Consider the following 19,825-nt stretch of genomic DNA (forward strand, 5'->3'; position numbering starts at 1 on the left):
CCACTCAAAAGTTTGGTATTTTAGGAAGCCAAGTCAGTACTATTCGATTGATTGATTTAAACCTGTTCCTGTATAAATTCTCAGTAGACTCATACACTTTAATTTATCTCAGCTTTGCTGCCCAGCATCTTTGGTTGCATATAATAATTTTAACAGATTTAACAAGTAATTTTCCCCCTGGGAAACACAGTTAAAGAGTATTTCATTTCATTGTGTGAGTTGCACTGTGGATTTTTGAAACATAAGGAAATAATAGTTATGCTTTAACCTGCAACAATTTTTTTTTTTTATAGCAACATGCAGCCTGGATCATCCCTTTCTTCTGTTACCAGATCTTTGACTTCGCCCTCAATACACTGGTTGCCATCAGTGTGCTTGTTTATCCAAACACAATTCAAGACTATCTACGACAGCTGGTAAATCACTTGAAGTGAACAGTCATTTTCATGATCTAGAGAAAAAGTTGGAAACACATTTCATCCTCTATTCCAATCCAAGGCTTTTCCACTGACTTCCTGGGCAGCCTTTGGCAAGTCGTGCCCCCTCTCAGCCTTACTTTGTCAATCTGTAAAATGGGGTATTTGTTTACAGAACTGCCGCAAGGCATAAGCAGATTAGGGCCCCATTCAGCTCAAGGGGACCCCCTATTCACTTTTTATTATGTGTTGGGGGGGCCCAGGGGGGGCAAAATATTCCTTGGTAGGACCCCAGTGGGCTAGCACTGCCTCTGCTCATTTAATTACCTCACAAGAATGTTGGAAGGACTAATTAGTTAAAATATTTGTATACTGTCTTGAAGTTTTGCATGGCTATATAAGTGTGAACATGATTAAAAGGCAAGGTTGCCTGCAATAGCAGGGAACTGAATTTGATGACGGAAGCCAGAAGCCAAATAGGGAGATATCTCTGTAAGAGATCTAGAGAGAGAGAAGGGGGCGAGAGGAATGAGTGGTGTCTGGGTCATTGTTAGGCTGATGCACAATTATCATTCCTCACCCAGAAGTTTCTGGAGGGCATGGTGGTTTTGGGCATGCTCAATAGGTTCCCTATAGCTGGACTCCTAGACTCCAGGGCAGCTGCTTTATAAAAGGACATGTGACCTGCGTGGGTTGGGAGAAGCAAAGCAGGTTGTTTTCTCTAACTTTGAATCATTTTGCAGCTGTTGGTTAACTTTCCAACGCAAAGAAGCACTGGCAGTGTTATAGAAAATTTTCCCTCACAATTTCCTCTAACTTCTTCCATTTTAATTGTATACCTGGAATGTAGTTTGATTTTATCCAAATTGTCTTAGTTAAATTGTTTTCACCGATATAGTTCACCAACTTTTTTTTAAATTAATTAATTTATTTATTTAACTATGATGATGGGAACAGAGTAATCTATATTTTGCTAGTCTCAGTTTTGTATTTTTCTTGTAACAGGGCTTTTCATTTATATACTTAATACTGATTCGTGGGTTCAGGGCCAGCTCCAGGCACCAGCCGACCAAGCATGTGCTTGGGGCGGCACCTTGGGCCGGGGCGGCGCTCAGGTTTTTATTAATTTATTTATTGGGTGGGGGCTGGCGCGGCGTGGCGCTGGGGGGGGGGCTGGCGCTGGGAGGGGGGGGGGGGGCTAGAACCAACTTCATTGAGTGATTCCACAGTCCAGCAGACGAGGAGAAAAAGTCTGCATGAATTCCATTTGGGGGTTTCTGCAAGCAAGAGGAGAGAAGATATTGTTGCACTGCTTTTGACTCAGCAGACTGTATAGAGTTGGTGAATAAAGACTAATTTGGGGGGGACTCAATCTAAGCTTTTGGAACTCTGAGTTACTTCTCACTGTGTTTGTGTGGATTAACCCCTTTAGATTTACTGTGTTTGTTTATCTTCACAGTTATACATAAATTTAATGTTTGTGGATGATCAAGTAGCCTGGTTATGTAGTAGAAATTAAGCCTCTATTATTTATTTATTTATTTAGCATTATAAGATCTTATAAAGTTGGTACTTAATTCTTAAGTTCATTCCTTTTTGTTCTTGTACAGTCTTTGCTGAAAACCCTCAATTGCTGTATTTTGAGTCACTGTGTGCTTTTCTATAGGAGTTGTGTTTAAGCACTGGGACAGTGGTTCTCAAACTTTTGTACTGGTGACCTCTTTCACATAGCAAGCCTCTGACTGCACCCCCTCCTTATAAATTAAAAACACTTTTTTATATATTTAACACCATTATAAATGCTGGAGGCAAAGCTGGGTTTGGGGTGGAGGCTAACAGCTTCCGACCCCCCCCTCCATGTAATAACCTCGTGACCCCCTGAGGGGTCCCGACCCCCAGTTTGAGAACCCCTGCTCTAGGAGAAGCGCGGTGAAGTAAGCTCTAGCCACCAAAAGGTTACAGGACTGGAAGGGGCACCTTGTCATTATGTTCCTAAACATCATTAGCATTATTTTATGTTGGAGAAGGAGTATATTGAGAGAAACAGATGATTAGAGGATTGATACTGGATTCAGAATCATTGGTTGAAATCAGCCCAGTTCAGTTATCATTATTTCATGACTATTTGGTTGTCTGTGTGAACGGACTTGGTGGTTTCAGCCCAGATTCTAGTTGGCAAGAGTTTGCATCACAAAAAGCAACTATTCCATTTGGCAACTTCATTGTTAGGTGTCTCAGGAGAAAGTCCAGGGGCAGAGGGCTTGTTGTTACAAGAAAATGTTATAGCAAAGTTTAACTGTCTGAATACTATTTGCTCTGATCTATGCAAGACAGCCAATCAGCCAGCATCAGATGAGCCAATTTGCTTTTCAAACACACTGTTTTCTTGTGAAGACAAGCCTTGAATGGGCTGACCTATCTTCACCCCAAGAGTTGGCCCCTTCCAGGTCAGGGTTGAGACAGAGTTACAGAGCACAGAGTGGAATCTTAGTTTGCATCTGTCTCACAAAGTTTTCCTGGAAAAATTTAATTCAAATTGGCTTGGATATGAATTCTGTCATGTAGATGGAAAACTAGCTAGAGAACTGTAAATAAAGAGTAATGAGAAGCAGCAGGCAGAGTAATGATAAACACTAGTGTGTCGTGTCAATGAGAGTGGGGTATCGCAGGAATCTTGCTCTCCTAAATATCCTCTGTAGTGATCAGGATGCAGGAGTAAACAGGCCATTCTAAAGAAATTCACAGATGAAATTACACTTGGAAGTGAAGGCAGAGGAATAAGTCAAAAGACAAATAGATTACAAACGTGGGTGGGAAATAACAAAATAAGATTCAGCTTGGAAAAATTGAAGTCAGTGCATCTATGATAGAGGAAAAAATAATCCAAATCACAGATGTAATGGAGGGGAAGTACCTGGAGATAGACGTAATGATCGAGAAAAAAGACTGTCAAAGAGAGAAAGAAAGAGAACTTCTATCTGTTCTCCCTCTCTTTGATTTAAGAGAGACAAAGCTATTAATTGTGTAGGTTATTTTACAGAAAACTGGATGCCAAAGTGTTACAAACAATGCCTGTACATGCAATATGTTTGTCTTTTAAAATTATGTATCCGGGGATGTGATTTTTGTGGATTGAGAGGGCTTGGCAAACATGGTTAGGAGAAGGGGCATAGAATAGCCTGTTTAATCTGTGTTTTTTATTACAGTGTTGATTTTTGTCTCTCTGAATATTTTCATATCTGTTTTTGTGCATGTCTGGGTGAAATGCAAGGGAACCCCTATGGTCTTGGTGCTGGCTTAGTAGTATTAGAGAGATAATTTGCTATGCTGGCAAATTATTCTCTTACAGAATTCCAGAAAACTAGCAGGGGGAACATACTTGTGCTTTTGCTGTTTTCATCACATTTTAGTTGCAAAAGGATTTTTGTCTACATTCCTGAAAATGACACTAATATTTAAAAAAAAAATTTTTTTTGAGAGAATCTTCAGACTCCCTCCCCTCCTGAAGCATCTAGTGCTGCTTTTGGAGAGACAGTACTGGACTAGATGGAGGATGGGTGTTATACAGTGTGGCAATTCCTACCTTTCCTCCACCTCCCAGCCACAAGAACGTCCTCTCTCTTGCTTGACTGGCTACAGGTCTGGCTATAGATAAAAATGATAGGATAAAAAAACATAATGCCACATCATTTTTGAATCAAGCTGTCATGCAGTCCAATAGACTACATTCAGTGGCTGTACCTCTGCTTGTATTGCTCTGGTGAATTGAAAGGTTTGGAACCTGCAGGTGCACAGGGCCCACTCTTGTGAGGTTCTTAGGGCTCCAAATTGCCACTCCCCTCAGATGAGGTTCAAAGTTTGTAGCTGGTTTGTGGTATTAACCCTGATATTCTATGATAAGTGTTTGCATGTTAAAAGCATAATGAATGTTTTATTTATATAGCATGTTGGGCATTGATAGTTCCGTATAAATAATAGTTATAATAATAAACTCAGCTTTGGCATGTGTAAGCAGTACTCACTTTAAAGATGAAGAAGTTAGGTGATAAACGTATTTTAAGAACTAATGGCTTAAAATTTATTTTATAAACTACAGGTGCAACAACCTCCCTCCCATATCCCCCAAATCCCTTGCATAGCCAAATTTTTATATTTGCCCCCAATTTTATAACTCAAGAACTCCATGTTTAAATATGGAGTGAATTCTTATTGAACAGCTATAAACCTTGAAGTATAAAAGTCCATTAGAATTTAACAGAAAACAACCAGCTGTTTTATAGGGTTTTTTAAAGTCGTGCTATGAATTCAATAGATAATTACATCCCTACTTTAGAATTCTATAGGCTGATTTAAAGGTTTTTAAGAGTAATTTCTATTTATTGGTTTCATCCCTATTATATCCTATAGGACGTTCCTGTAAGGATTTATAATAAAAGCTGACAGCCTTAACTGAAGTATCACAAAGCAACACCAATCAGATACACAGTAAAGCTATTTAACACACTTGATTTGAAATGTACCATTAAATTAGCTGATGAGCTTTACCATTTCTATACATTAGTAAAAACCAAGCTTGCATATGTTGTTTTCGGAGCACGTTTTCATGCCTGTGGCTTAATTCATTACATATACTGTACGAGACGACAGAAGAGTAAGAGTTTAATTTTAAGGTTTTAGAAAGTACATGTATCAAAGCTTTAGTGACGATAAAGAAAAAGAGTATGCTTTAGGTCAAACTACTTTAAATAATTACTATTAAAATAAATAGGGTGCGGTTTGTTTTAAAAGTGCAATACAAGTACAAATTTAATATGAATTAAACAGTCTCTATTAAATAGTTACAGTGCTAAAGATCAGGGAGTCTAATGTAGGTTAGAACTATCGGTTTAGGGCTGACAACCACCATAGAACATTTCAACCATCAGATTTGTGGTTAGAGTAACTGCTTATTTTACATAATTCTTTGTGCTGTGATGCTCTTGCAATTTATGGAACATTTTAAAAGGATATATTTGTGTGCAAGTACACATGAATGACAACCGGCTTCCAAAGGTACCCAAACTGCTAAAAAGCAACATTCAGTGCAGGCTGACATCAGAAAATTGCATAGTGCATGTGGAAACAATGTCACGTTTCAGATACATGGTGATGTTAACAAAAGGCCTACTTCTGTCATCTCCTATGTTGAATGGTGCCTTATTCCATGCATAGTTCCACGGAAATTATTTGGAGAAATTATATAGTAAAGTCCAATTCAATGTGCCTAAGGCTGGCAGATCTATGCCCAAAGCAAGCAGATTTAACAATCCTGCATGTTCTGACAGAAGCAAAGAGAAGAGGTGAACTCAGATGGGCTGGTTTTTGACCTACCAGTGACCACAGGCAGCAGAGAATTAGGAATGCTGTTTTAATAATGTCTTTGGTTACTGCCAAAAAATTCTATTAGCAGATGTGTACATTTTTCCAGATGTCTATTACTAAAGTCTCTTCAAGGATTGTCCCTGAAAGAGCTGTGTTCCACACAGCATCACTCCCCCACCCCTTTACAGTGACAACACAGTGACAAGTGCCATAAAAATGCCTAGAAGTAAATACACAAACCCTAGTCCTTCACCCCCTTCTTCCACCCGGAGGTTTTCCCAGGCTTTGGCCAAAGGGATCTGGCCAAGCTCAATTCAAGGCTTATTTATAAGTTATCTTGAGAGACAGTTCTTAAGGTACCCAGAACTGAGAGTCACCTGGTTATCTCTCCCCTGCCTCTGATAAGAGGGAGACTTGCTTGTGCTTAACTGGGTGTCAGATCCCTGACACCACCAGCGTATTAGCCACCCAAGCACTCTCCTCTGGGCTATGCTAGCTCTTGCTTCGCCTTGCAGGTTAAAAAACAGGTGCAGCCTAATCCCCAAGCCCTTTGAAATATTCCCCTGTGATATCCAACCCCTTATCCCCTGAACACTGACAGAAATACCAGTTCTGCTGCCAGTGGTCAGGATCAGCTCCTAGCTTAATATCACAGCACTTATCTGTTGATACTGAAAACAAGGATAAGTTTATTACAAAGATTCAAGTTAATGGAAACAAAATGTTACATATAAAACAAAAGCATAACATGCTTTCTAGAGATTAAATTTAACAGGTAACCTCCTGCCTAAAGAAGTTTCTCACCCCAAATGTCCTTTGCGTCGTTTCAACCAAGCCTGGTTGTGATCCCATTTTCATAGCTGTAATTGCACTGCCCAACTACTGCCCAGGTGAAGGATAAAGGAGTGTTTTCCTTGGTTTTTCCTTATATCCCCCAAAGTTCATGGTCTCTACCTTGGTCAAGATAACCCCCTCTCCAGTGTGCTGCCTCCCTGTTGATTTCACATCCACCAGTTTGAGTTTGTATGTACATGGGGCTTCCATTGTGTTGTCTTCCACTGCTTATTTACATGTTGACCGAGAGGCAGGTGAAAAGAACATCTTTTGTCTAATAGAAAGCCTGTTTGTTCAGTCTGCCTTGATAAAATCTTCAGGAGCATATTTTCAGTATAAATACGCAACTTCTTATATAGTATCTGTCCCTACGTTTCACAGCAATACTAATGACCAGGGTGATTCTGGCTTTCATTTAAGACCTCACGTGGCATTCTTTGGTGAACCAGAATGTACATACCAGAGTCAGGATATTCTTGGAAACCCTTTGCCAGTTGGCATCGAGGGGCTGGTTCTTAGGGTCAGGCTTTCTCCTGAGGGTTGTCCATCTCCCTGAAAGAGTTGTGTTCCTAGCAGCATCACTCCCCACATTTACAATGATACCACAGTGATAAACGCCATAAAGATGCCTAGAAGTAAATACACAAAATCTAATCCAGGGGTCCTCAAACTGGGGGTCATGCAGTTATTACATGGTGTGGGGGGGTCACGAGCTGTCAGCCTCAACCCCAAACCCTGCTTTGCATCCAGAATTGATAATGGTGTTAAATATATTTTAAAAGTGTTTTTAATTTATATGTGGGGGGTGGAGGGGGGAAGGTCGCACTCAGAGGCTAGCTATGTGAAAGGGGTCACCACTACAAAAGTTTGAGAATCACTGGTCTAATCCTTCACCCTCTTCCAACCCTGAGGTCTACCCAGGCTTTTGGCCAAAGGAACCTGGCTAAGATCCCTTCAGGGCTTATTTATCATTTATCTTGAGGGGTCACACTCTGCAGCATGACTCTCTCTCTCACCTCCAGGAGACAAAGGTATTACTTACCATTTTAGTCTAACCATAATGCTAAAAAAAAAAATACAAAATCTGTCTAGTAAAAATATGAAGGAGATCAGAAACCTTCGATAAAGTGACCTTCACCTCTCCCTTTTGCTTCTGCATGGTCAAATTGAATGAATTAAATAATCTTGTTTGGGCACAAATCTGCGAGCCTTACGTACACTGAACTTTACTAAGCAAGTACTCCAGTTAATTTCTGTGAAACTACTCACAGAATTAGGTGCAACTACAAATCCGCATTTCCCATTGATAATACCTACCGTTAACAACACAATGTAATGTTTGAGCCTGAACCTGTTTTAAAGACTTTGTATCTTTCTCTAAATAATTGCATCAATATTTTGCCAGCAGGTCCATCAGCTAAAAACTGGTCCATGTTCTCCCTTGCAAAGAGCAGACAATGTTATCAACTAGAGTGGAGTTACTTTCAAAATCCTATTGCTGTGCCTGTATGCTTTGTGGGAGTGCTCAGAAGAGCACAGTACGCCAGTAATCTGCTATTTGCACTGATACCCTGATCATCTTCAAAGTCCTGATTTCAGTTTATATAGCCCATAGGATAGACCACTGCTATCTCACCGTCTCTCCTTCTGGCACCGCAAAGACAATAATTGCCTAGCATACTAGGTTTAACAGAGCCCCAATATAAACCTGAGGTAACCAGAGGTAAAGTCTCCTCAACCGCAGACCAAAGCTCTCAGAGGAGATCAGGAAGTATCCAGTTCTTCCCATTTTCAGGTCACTCACCGCTTTACCACAGCATACCCCACAGAGCCAGAGCAGGAAAAAATCTAGCTGTGTTCAGGAAGCAGCCAATGATTAGACCAAGAGCAGGACGGAGATGTTGTTCTTACTGGGTTTATATCCTTGTATGACACATGGGCACTACAAAGGTGCTTTAGAAATGGAGAGTGGACTGCAGAGAGCAGGTTGCTGCTTCTCCCAAGGCAATCCACTATGAGTTCAAACTGCAGAAATGCTTTTGGTGGTGGCAGGCCAAGGGGACTCAAAGTGATTGGGAAACCAATATTATGGGGAAATTGTTCAGCCCAGCTCCCATGTGGCTACAGACAGTGTAGCAGAATGCTAAAACTGTAATATACTGTTCAGCCACTAGGAGGCACTGTAAACTACCTTGTCTATGTATTAAAGCAGGGGTTCTCAAACTGGGGATTGTGACCCCTCAGGGGGTCATGAGGTTATTACATGGGGGGGTCACAAGCTGTTAGTCTCCACCCCAAACACTGCTCCCCTCCAGTATTTATAATAGTGTTAAATATTTTTAAAGTGTTTTTCATTTATAAGGGGGGGTCACACTCAGACTTGCTGTGTGAAAGGGGTCCCCATTACAAAAGTTTGAGAACCACTGTATTAAAGCATTTTATTATGCACACATCTGGTGTGTACGTCACTCCGAAACAAGCTCTGTAGCCAGTCCATATCTGGTAGAGGAACATGACATGGTGTCAAAAGCAAACTAGTGCCCTTCTTTGCCCTTCTGAGTTAGAGATCAACATCAGCAGAAGCTACTGGATATAGTCCGTCACATAGGTGCTGGCTTTTTTCCTTTGCCTGGGCGGGCTCAACCCCGGCCCTTCCCCCACTCCACCTCTTCCACCAAACCCTTACTCCTGCCTCTTTCTGCCCAAGTTGTTATGTGTTCAAGTCATATAATTAGAAAGCTAGTACAATTCCGAGACACTTAACAGACAAAGAGCATGAAAGCATAAATAGTAGGGATGTAAAACTTAGGCGGAGATGTGATGCAATGCTAAACTGTATTCTACTGTTCAGCCACTAGGTGGCAGTGTGTGTAAAAATACCTTATTTAAACTAACCTGAGTCATACCTGGCAGTGATTAAGGATTTTAAGATGAACACATGTGGTATCTTACTCAGAAGCAAGCTCTGTATGCAGTCTATATATCAGGGATCGGCAACCTTTGGCACGCAGCTTGCCAGGGTAAGCACTTTGGCGGGCCGGTTTGTTTACCTGCCGCGTCCGCAGGCTCGGCTGATCGTGCCTCCCACTGGCCGCGGTTCGCTGCTCCAAGCCAATGGGGGCGGTGGGAAGTGGTGGTCAGCACATCCCTTGGCCCGCGCCGCTTCCCTGTGCAGGAATATGACAGACAATCTAATTCTGATTTATATTAAAGTACCTGTTCTCTGCTCTGGCTGTGTAAAGGGACATTAAAGTGAGCATGAATTCACTGCCACATTAAGGTCACCCTTTATACTGCCAGAGCAGTTATGAGAGAGGCCTTACTATAAATGAGAATCAGGCTCAGAATATTTGTCAGACTGAATGCAACCTAAAAAGCAAGCACTGTCCACAGGTAATGGCAGAGAGGGGGATACCAGGGACCTTAGTACAACCCCCTGCTCAAAGCAGGACCAATCCCCAACTAAATCATCCCAGCCAAGGCTTTGTCAAGCCTGACCTTAAAAACCTCTAAGGAAGGAGATTCCAACCACCTCCCTAGGTAACCCATTCCAGTGCTTCACCACCCTCCTAGTGAAAAAGTTTTTCCTAATATCCAACCTAAACCTCCCTCACAGCAACTTGAGACTGTTACTCCTTGTTCTGTCATCTGGTACCACTGAGAACAGTCTAGATCCATCCTCTTTGGAACCCCCTTTCAGGTAGTTGAAAGCAGCTATCAAATCCCCCCTCATTCTTCTCTTCTGCAGACTAAACAATCCCAGTTCCCTCAGCCTCTCCTCATAAGTCATGTGCTCCAGCCCGCTAATCATTTTTGTTGCCCTCCGCTGGACTCTTTCCAATTTTTCCACATCCTTCTTGTAGTGTGGGGCCCAAAACTGGACACAGTACTCCAGATGAGACCTCACCAATGTCGAATAGAGGGGAATGATCATGTCCCTCAATCTGTTGGCAATGCTCCTACTTATACAACCCAAAATGCTGTTAGCCTTCTTGGCAACAAGGGCACACTGTTGACTCATATCCAGCTTCTCGTCCACTGTAACCCCTAGGTCCTTTTCTGCAGAACTGCTGTCTAGCCACTCAGTCCCTAGTCTGTAGCAGTGCATGGGATTCTTCTATCCTAAGTGCAGGACTCTGCACTTGTCCTTGTTGAACCTCATCAGGTTTCTTTTGGCCCAATCCTCTAATTTGTCTAGGTCCCTCTGTATCCTATCCCTACCCTCCAGCGTATCTACCACTCCTCCCAGTTTAGTGTCATCTGCAAACTTGCTGAGGGTGCAGTCCACGCCATCCTCCAGATCATTAATGAAGATATTGAACAAAACTGGCCCCAGGACCGACCCTTGGGGCACTCCACTTGATACCAGCTGCCAACTAGCCATAGAGCCATTGATCACTACCCGTTGAGCCCGATGACCTAGCCAGCTTTCTATCCATCTTTATAGTCCATTCATCCAGCCCATACTTCTTTAAGTTGCTGGCAAGTATACTGTGGGAGACCATATCAAAAGCTTTGCTAAAGTCAAGGAATAACACGTCCACTGCTTTCCCCTCATCCACAGAGCCAGTTATCTCATCATAGAAGTCAATTAGGTTAGCCAGGCATCACTTGTCCTTGGTAAACCCAGGCTGATTGTTCCTGATCACTTTCTTCTCCTCTAAGTGCATCAGAATTGATTCCTTGAGGACCTGCTCCATGATTTTTCCAGGGACTGAGGTAAGGCTGACTAGCTTGTAGTTCCCCGGATCCTCCTCCTTCCCTTTTCTAAAGATGAGCACTACATTAGCCTTTTTCCAGTCATCCGGGACCTCCCCCGATCACCATGAGTTTTAAAGATAATGGCCAATGGCTCTGCAATTATATCTGCTAACTGCTTTAGCACCCTCAGATGCGGCGCATCCGGCCCTATGGACTTGTGCTCGTCCAGCTTTTCTAAATAGTTCTGAACCTCTTTCTCCACGGAGGGCTGGTCACCTCCTCCCCTTGCTGTGCTGCCCCATGCAGTAGTCTGGGAGCTGACCTTGTTCGTGAAGACAGAGGCAAAAAAAGTATTGAGTATGTTAGCTTTTTCCACATCCTCTGTCACTAGGTTGCCTTCCTATTCAGTAAGGGGCCCACACTTTCCTTGACTTTCTTCTTGTTCCTAACAACATACCTGAAGAAACCCTTCTTGTTACTCTTAACATCTCTTGCTAGCTGCAACTCCAAGTGTGATTTTGGCCTTCCTGATTTCACTCCTGCAAGCCTGTGCAAATATTTTTATACCCCTCCCTGGTCATTTGTCCAATCTTCCACTTCTTGTAAGCTTCTTTTTTGTGTTTAAGATTAGCAAGGATTTCACTGTCAAGCCAAGCTGGTCACCTGCCATATTTACTATTCTTTCTACACATCGGGATGGTTTGTTCCTGCCACCTCAATAAGGATTCTTTAAAATACAGCCAGCTCTCCAGGATTCCTTTCCCCCTCATGTTATTCTCCCAGGAGATCCTGCCCATCAGTTCCCTCAGAGAGTCAAAGTCTGCTTTTCTGAAGCCCAGGGTCCGTATTCTGCTGCTCTCCTTTCTTCCTTGTGTCAGGATCCTGAACTTGACCCACTGTCTCCCAGGTTCCCATCCACTTTTGCTTCCCCTACTAATTCTTCCTTGTTTGTGAGCAGCAGGTCAAGAAGAGCTCTGCCCCTAGCTGGTTCCTCCAGCACTTGCACCAGGAAATTGTCCCCTACACTTTCCAAAAACTTCCTGGATTGTCTATGCACCGCTGTATTGCCCACCCAGCAGATATTGGGGTGATTGAAGTCCCCCATGAGAACCAGGGACTGTAATCTAGTAACTTGTTAGTTGCCGGAAGAAAGCCTTGTCCACCTCATCCTCCTGGTCTGGTGGTCTATAGCAGACTCCCACCACGACATCACCCTTGTTGCTCACACTTCTAAACTTAATCCAGAGATTCTCAGTTTTTTCTGCAGTGTCATACTGGAGCTCTGAGCAGTCACACTGCTCTCTTACATACAATGCATCTCCTCCACCTTTTCTGTCCTGCCTGACCTTCCTGAACAGTTATTCCACCAGGTCTCTGTTATTCCAATCACATCATAATTCCTTGAGTGTGCCAGGACTTCTAGTTCTCCCAGCTTGTTTCTCAGGCTTCTTGCATTTGTGTATAGGCACTTAAGTTAACTTGCTGATCGTCCTGCTTTCTCAGTATGAGGCAGGGGTCCTCCCCTCTTGTGCTCTCCTGCTTGTGCTTCCTCCCAGCATCCCACTTACCTCGGCGCTTTGATCTCCTTCCCCAGTGAACCTAGTTTAAAGCCCTCTTCACTAGATTAGCCAACCTGCTTGCGAAGATACTCTTCCCTCTCTTCGTTAAGTGGAGCCCGTCTCTGCCTAGCATTCCTTCTTGGAACACCATCCCATGGTCAAAGAATCCAAAGCCTTCTCTCCGACACCACCTGTGTAGCCATTCATTGACTTCCACGATTCGACGGTCTCTACCCGGGCCTTTTCCTTCCATAAGGAGGATGGACGAGAACACCATTTGCGCCTCAAACTCCTTTATCCTTTTTCCCAGAGCCACGTAGTCTGCAGTGATCCGCTCAAGGTCATTCTTGTCAGTATCATTGGTGCCCACGTGGAGAAGCAGAAAGGGGTAGCGATCTGAGGGCTTGATGAGTCTCGGCAGTCTCTGTCACATCGTGAATCCTAGCTCCTGGCAAGCAGCACACTTCTCGGTTTTCCCGGTCGGGATGGCAGACAGATGACTCAGTCCCCCTGAGGAGATAGTCCCCGACCACCACCTGCCTCCTTCTCTTGGGAGCGGTGGTTGAGGAACCCCCATCCCTAGGACAGTGCATTTCATGCCTTCCAATCGGTGGAGTCCCCTTCTGCTCCCTTCCCTCAGATGTATCATCTAGTCCACTCTCCGCATTTGTACCTGTGGAGAGAACATGAAAACAGTTGCTCACCAGTATCTGCATTGCTGGTACATGGACGCTCCTCCTTCTTCTTCTGGAGGTCACATGCTGCCAAATTTCTTCACCGTCCTTCTGTCCCCACTGCGCAGCCTGCTCTGATTCTTCAGAATGTTGTGCCCGTAGAAGCATATCCTGACGTCTGTCCAGGAAATCTTCTGCACAGGCCACATTTTAATTAATGCACAAATAGAATATCCAGCTGCAAACTCGTGAACTAATTTTTGCCACAGACAAGTCAAACCTTGTATGACATTTCACATTTTTTCCCCCCTGAGTTCTACCCCATCAGTTGTGCACCCACCAAGCTCTTGTTCTGAAATTTGTCTCCCAGGCCTTTTCTGTACTGGATTTTCAGTTACTGCTATAGCTGCAACACTAGAAAGCCCTAGTGTGGATATATATTGTATATGTATAGCTTACCCTAACAGTGCAAATCACACTGTGGTGGTGTAAACTGTGTGCCGATAAGGAACTGGCAATGGTGAAATCCCAGTTTGGACAACAGGAAAGCTAACATTCGTCAAATTGATAACCTGAATTTCTTTGTCTCATCATGTTTCTGCTTTCTATCTCATTACTGTGCATTAAAATATGGCCCTCTGGTCTTATTTCACATATTAATTCAGTCTTTAACCGTATCACCTGTATAACATGCCTCATCAGAGTCATGATTCTAGCTGAGAATAATGCCCTTCAACATACAAATAATCTCTCCCCATACCTACCTTTCATACATGGAGACCTTGGTGCTATCTTCAGTCTTGTTGCAACACAATATTTCTTTCTCCCAGGTTGACATGTTGATCTTGTGCTCTTGGTTAGCCTTCAAATAGCCTCTTGGTCATAGGGAATATGTGGGACTACCAAGTGGGGGCATGGCTTGAGCTTTCACACTAATCGGGAAGTGTTGAAAAAGCTCTGATTGCACAGTACTGCTGCCGTAGAGCTCAAATTTACCTGAATGAGGCATAGCCCACATGGAAGGAGACCTACGGAAGTCCATCCTGAGGCTTTATAGTCAAAACAGTGGGGAAAATGTCATCTGAGAAGAAATTATCCTGACTGTCATTCTGTAGAATTCCCATTAGATTCAATTCTTCAAAAAGTCACCTATTTTATACTTATTGATGCTTATTGTAGCTTGCTCTGTTATTTCCATAGAATCTGAAATTTCTGTTGACTGACACTTAAAGACAAGCCTGGACCTGATGAATAGCACCTGCTGCTGTTGAATTTGGCTAGCTAACGGTTCATGGCTCTAGCAGATGTTCCTGCTCTTTAAACAAGTAGGAACTTTATTGGTCGTTTCCTTTTTCCCACCTCCCCACCCTCTCTCTTTCCCTCAGAGGAACAAATTCCAGCACAGTTGAAATCTGGAAATATGCCATTTGGGTTTGAACAAAATACGGGCTTGACACATATCCAATCTCAGAACTGTGACAGAGGTTCTCTGATATCAGAGAGTCTAACATGACAGAAGTGTCAGTCTGAGTCTTCATTCCAGTTACAAATTGGTTCTAGTTGTTGTACTAAAAAAAAAAAAAAAGTTCAGTAGCAAAGAAATTATATTCAGGAAATTTTATTGTAACTGTTCATAAGTCTGCCTTCAGCAGCCAATAAGGTAGACTATCTAACAAAGTACAAGACCCCACAGCTGTAGTCATGAAGTACATTCCATGGCATGAAATCTTTTAAGTTTCTGCATTTTTTAAGGGTTTTTTTTTTGTTTTTGTTTTTCATCAGGTCTCTTATCAACACACTTCTAGCTCCTTTTGGGTCTCTGAGTAACTACAGTAGAATCTCAGAGTTACGAACACCTCGGGAATGGAGGTTGTTCCTAACTCTGAAATATTTGTAACTCTGAACAAAATATTATGGCTGTTCTTTAAAAAGTTTACAACTGAACATTAACTGAATACAGCTTTGAAACTTTATTATGGAGAAGAAAAATGCCAGTTTTAACCAACTTAATTTAAATGAAATAATCACAGAAAGTTTCTTTACCTTGTCAAATCTTTTATTAAACGTTTTTTAGTCATTTATGCTTAATACAGTGTTGTACTCTCTACTTTTTTTGTCCCTGCAGCCTGATTGTGTACTCTCCGTTCCAAATAAGGTGTGTGGTTGATCAGTCAGTTTGTAACTCTGGTGTTCATAACTATGAGGTTCTACTGTACTTCCACTGTGTTTGCGATAAGGATATTGTGTGAAATAGCATATTGTTAAGTAAATTCATTTGCAGGCAATGAAGCAATTAATTTTAAATTTAGCTAGACCTCTGCAAGAAGCAGGAAATTTTATAATGAAAATAAAGTGATCAAAATATTAGTCATGAAATTCAAGGAAAGAATAAAAACACGTCTCTCAAGGAGCTGAAAATGTATTTATGTAGTAGTTATTTCCAATCTGTTGTACCATCTGATGATCTTAAGCATTAAAAACATTTAATGGAAATTCTAAATAAAGAAAATTTCTCACAAACAGCTGACAAAAAAAGAGAAATTCCTCAGACACAGGGCTAACTTCTGCTCTAAGTAACAACAAGGAGTTACACTGGTGTAAATCCAGATTAACTGACAGAACAGTTTGATTCATTTAATGCCTCAGGGGAAGAACAGGGCTAATTAAAATGTAAATAGAAAGGGTATTCAAAACTGTTGTGTACAAGAGGAGGTTTACAGTGAAGTCCTCTGAGTGAAATTCTTTTGCAAAGAACTATTTCATTTATAAGTAGAGACTTACTCCAACTGCAGTTGCAAGTTGCACATTGCAATGCTTCAGAACAATTTGATGATCTTTGATGATTTCCACTCTTTTTTTTATTTTAAAACAATGCAGCAGATTTAACATCTTTTGTCTAATGATCTTAAAGTGCCTTTCAGATGTAAGATTTTATTCATTAACAGCAGTTTTCCTGTGAAGTAGGAAGAGTATTATCTGGTTGTATGGATAAGGAAACTGAAACCTGGTCTACACTGGGAGGGGGGGAATCGATCTAAGTTACGCAACTTCAGCTACGTGAATAAAGTAGCTGAAATCGACGTACTTAGATCTACTCACCGCAGTGTCTTCACTACGGTGAGTCAACTGCTGCCGCTGCCCCATCAACTCTGCCTGCGCCTCTCGCCAAGCTGGAGTACAGGAGTCAATAGGAGAGTGCCCGGGGATCGATTTATTGCGTCTAGACTAGACGCGATAAATCAATCCCCACTGGATCAATCGCTGCCCACCGATCCGGCCAGTAGTCAACACATACCCTGAGGTCTAGAGAAGTTAACTTGCAGGTCACAAAGGAAGTCTGACAGAGCTAGGAATAACACTCAGTTCTCCTGATTCCTAAGCCTGTGCTTTTGCCCCAGGACCATGTGTTGTGTTGCCAACCAGCTGTTCCTGCCCAAACTGAATGGAGAGTTGTGCATAGGACAATAGGTGCGATCACTGTGAGAGAATTTATTCTTTGCAAACCTTGCTCTGACTTTCGAGAATGCCAGTGATGGCAGACTGTCAAATTTCCCAAAGTTCTGTCCATTCTCCCTTGGGTTAGTTATAAGGCAAACAGGCCAAAGAAACAAAGAAACCCCAAACCTAAAACAGCCCTCCAGTTTTCTCTTCACTAGGATGTGCATGTTACATTGAATTGTCCTGTCTTCTGAAGTATGAAGATATTACTGTAGTTATAATTCTTATTGTATCCAGATGTGCCAGAAACTAAAATACAGGTCCAAAGAAGAGCTATCAGATTTAACTGCCGTCTCATAAATTATTAATTAAAGAGCCTGGGGAATGGCTCCCTAATCTTTCAAGAGATTTATAATGTTTTTGTTTCTGCAGCCTGCTAACTTTCCGTACAAGGAAGAGATTATGGCAGTAAATCCTACTTGTCTAGTTGTGATTATTCTACTCTTCATAAGCATCATTCTGGCTTTCAAGGTGAGCATGTGTATAAAATTCATCTTCTATATATGGAATATGTTTGGAATAGCGCTCCCCCTTTCTCTGCAGAACAACTATTTTGTTGACTTAACAAGGCTGAATAACCAGTGGGACATTAGTTACAACTAGCATGGATTTGACAGCAAGGAAGGAGATGGTAGATAATTGCAGCAGCTTTTAAAAAAACAAAAACAAAATATGGAAGTGCATTAATACCCACACGTGACTTAGTATGTTGTTGTTCTATGTGAATAAATCAGACAAATATATAGTCCAGTCAAATGATATTAGTGATATTTTCTTACATTATAAGGATTAGCTCATGTCATTCTCAAATGTGTTTGATATTTCATTTAATAAATATTTCCTTTAGGTTTTAGAAAGGATTAATCACAGGCCTGAATAGAAAAGTGACAATGCTAGGAAATTTATAGTACAAAAAAATCCTTGGGTTTTAGCTTGTCACATGCCAGTGTATATTTGCTCCAAGAGTGTAAATGACTAATGCAATTGAGATGAATTAATGTCCCTTTCTTCTCATATTTAGCTGATTCCCCTAGAGTTGGCATTATTACAAACTCTCACTTTCCTTAATGTTTGTTCTAGCAACATATAATTAATGCATATGTGTCTCAAAATATATGACTCACTAATAGTGGAAATATATACTAAAATACAGTCAGCATTGGCATTTTCATTTGAATTGCTTGTTTGCAAAAGAGTTGTTTTGCAGATTTATGGAGCCTGCTTAATGAAAAGAAAGTTGCCTAGTATCAAATGCATCGCACTATTTATCACTTTGATATACATAACAGATGGTATCACATTTGTGTATTGAAACTGAAAAGTACTGAACATAAAAAAAAAAAAAAAATTGCGTGCTTTCATGAATTGGAGTTCTTCTGTTAAAAGTAGAGAGAGGCGCACCATAGCCTAGCAAACATCGCAGGAGGGAAAGGTGATTCATAGAGTAAGAACTATAAAACAAAATAACATACGTAATTTAAAAAACATTTGGCAGCATGACACTCTTACATTTGGGTGGGGGTCCCTGTATCAAGCAAACTATTTTAAAGGAGGAATCTAAATGAGGGGCCATTTGTGTTTTGCAAATATGGCAAAAACCCAACAACCCCAAAGCAATAGTCCTTTTGGCCTTCAGTTTTCACCAGAAATGTACTATTTCAGATGTTTAATCTCTCCAAAGAACCAGTTTTAGGGCAAATCGACACTTGAAGCGCTGCATTGGCACAGCCGCACTGATGCAGCTATGCCATTGTAGCACGTAAGTCAGTGTTTCTCAAAGTGGGGTCGCCGCTTGTGTAGGGAAAGCCCCTGGCGGACCGGGCCAGTTTGTTTACCTGCCCTGTCCGCAGGTCCGGCCAATTGCAGCTCCCATTGGCCACGGTTCACCGCTGCAGGCCAGTGGGAGCTGCTGAAAGCGGCGGCCAGTACATCCCTCAGCCTACGCCACTTCCAGCAGCTCCCATTGGCCCGGAGCAGTGAACCGCGGCCAGTGGGAGCCGCGATGGGCCAGACCTGCGGACGGTTCAGGTAAACAAACCAGCCCGGCCCGCCAGGGGCGTTCCCTGCACAAGCGGAGACCCCAGTTTGAGAAACACTGATGTAAGTGAACGTGCTCTATGTCAATGGAAGAGCTTCTTCCGTTGGTGTAGTTAATCCATCTCCCCAAGAAGCTCTCCCATTGACTGTCTACATGGAGGGTTAGATCGGTATAACAATGTCACATCCCTGAGCAACGTAGTTATACAAATATAAGTCTGTAGTGTAGACGGGGTCTTAGACACCACCAAATGTAGGAGTTTCCCATCTGGCCAAGGGAAGGCATCCAGCACCAGAGATGTATTTATTAGAGCTGTGCTAATATCTGACTTTTTTTTTTCCTCCCCTGTTTGCTGGCAGTCTGAAAAATTGGGAAAAAAAAAAAAAAAAAGTCAAATGAAACATACCATTCAACATGAAAGGAAACATTTTGTTTTGATTCTGAGCTTTTTAAAAACTTTCTAAATGAAGTTGAAATAAATTTGGAAACAAAAGTTTCACATCTAAAGTTGACATTTCAAAAATGCCACAATGAAACTTCTGATTTTTTTTTTGAGGGGGTGGGGGGTGGGAGCAGTTTAATTGAAACAATTCGCTGAAGAAAGTTACAGCCAAAAGTTTCACCTGGTTCTGGTATTTATACATTAATGATTAAACATTAGTTTTGACATTTGAGTGTACTACAACAGAATACCACTGTCTCCTGCTTGAAGACCCAAGCCCAGATTCTTGCCTGTGTTTGGGT

The 19,825-nt window shown here is 41.9% G+C and overlaps 1 protein-coding gene across 1 annotated transcript in view; it reads left to right on the forward strand.

Annotated features, from left to right (window-relative positions):
• The window catches only part of LAPTM4B (lysosomal protein transmembrane 4 beta), a 90,566-nt gene that overhangs the window by 37,778 nt on the left and 32,963 nt on the right, over window positions 1-19,825 (forward strand). The window contains exons 4-5 of the mRNA XM_034763344.1: window positions 294-416; window positions 17,416-17,514. Of these exons, the coding sequence (XP_034619235.1) occupies window positions 294-416; window positions 17,416-17,514 (222 nt within the window). The remainder of the gene's footprint in view (window positions 1-293; window positions 417-17,415; window positions 17,515-19,825) is intronic.

This window comes from Trachemys scripta, chromosome 2 (assembly GCF_013100865.1).
Source record: "Trachemys scripta elegans isolate TJP31775 chromosome 2, CAS_Tse_1.0, whole genome shotgun sequence".
Classification (NCBI taxonomy): Eukaryota; Metazoa; Chordata; order Testudines; family Emydidae; genus Trachemys; species Trachemys scripta.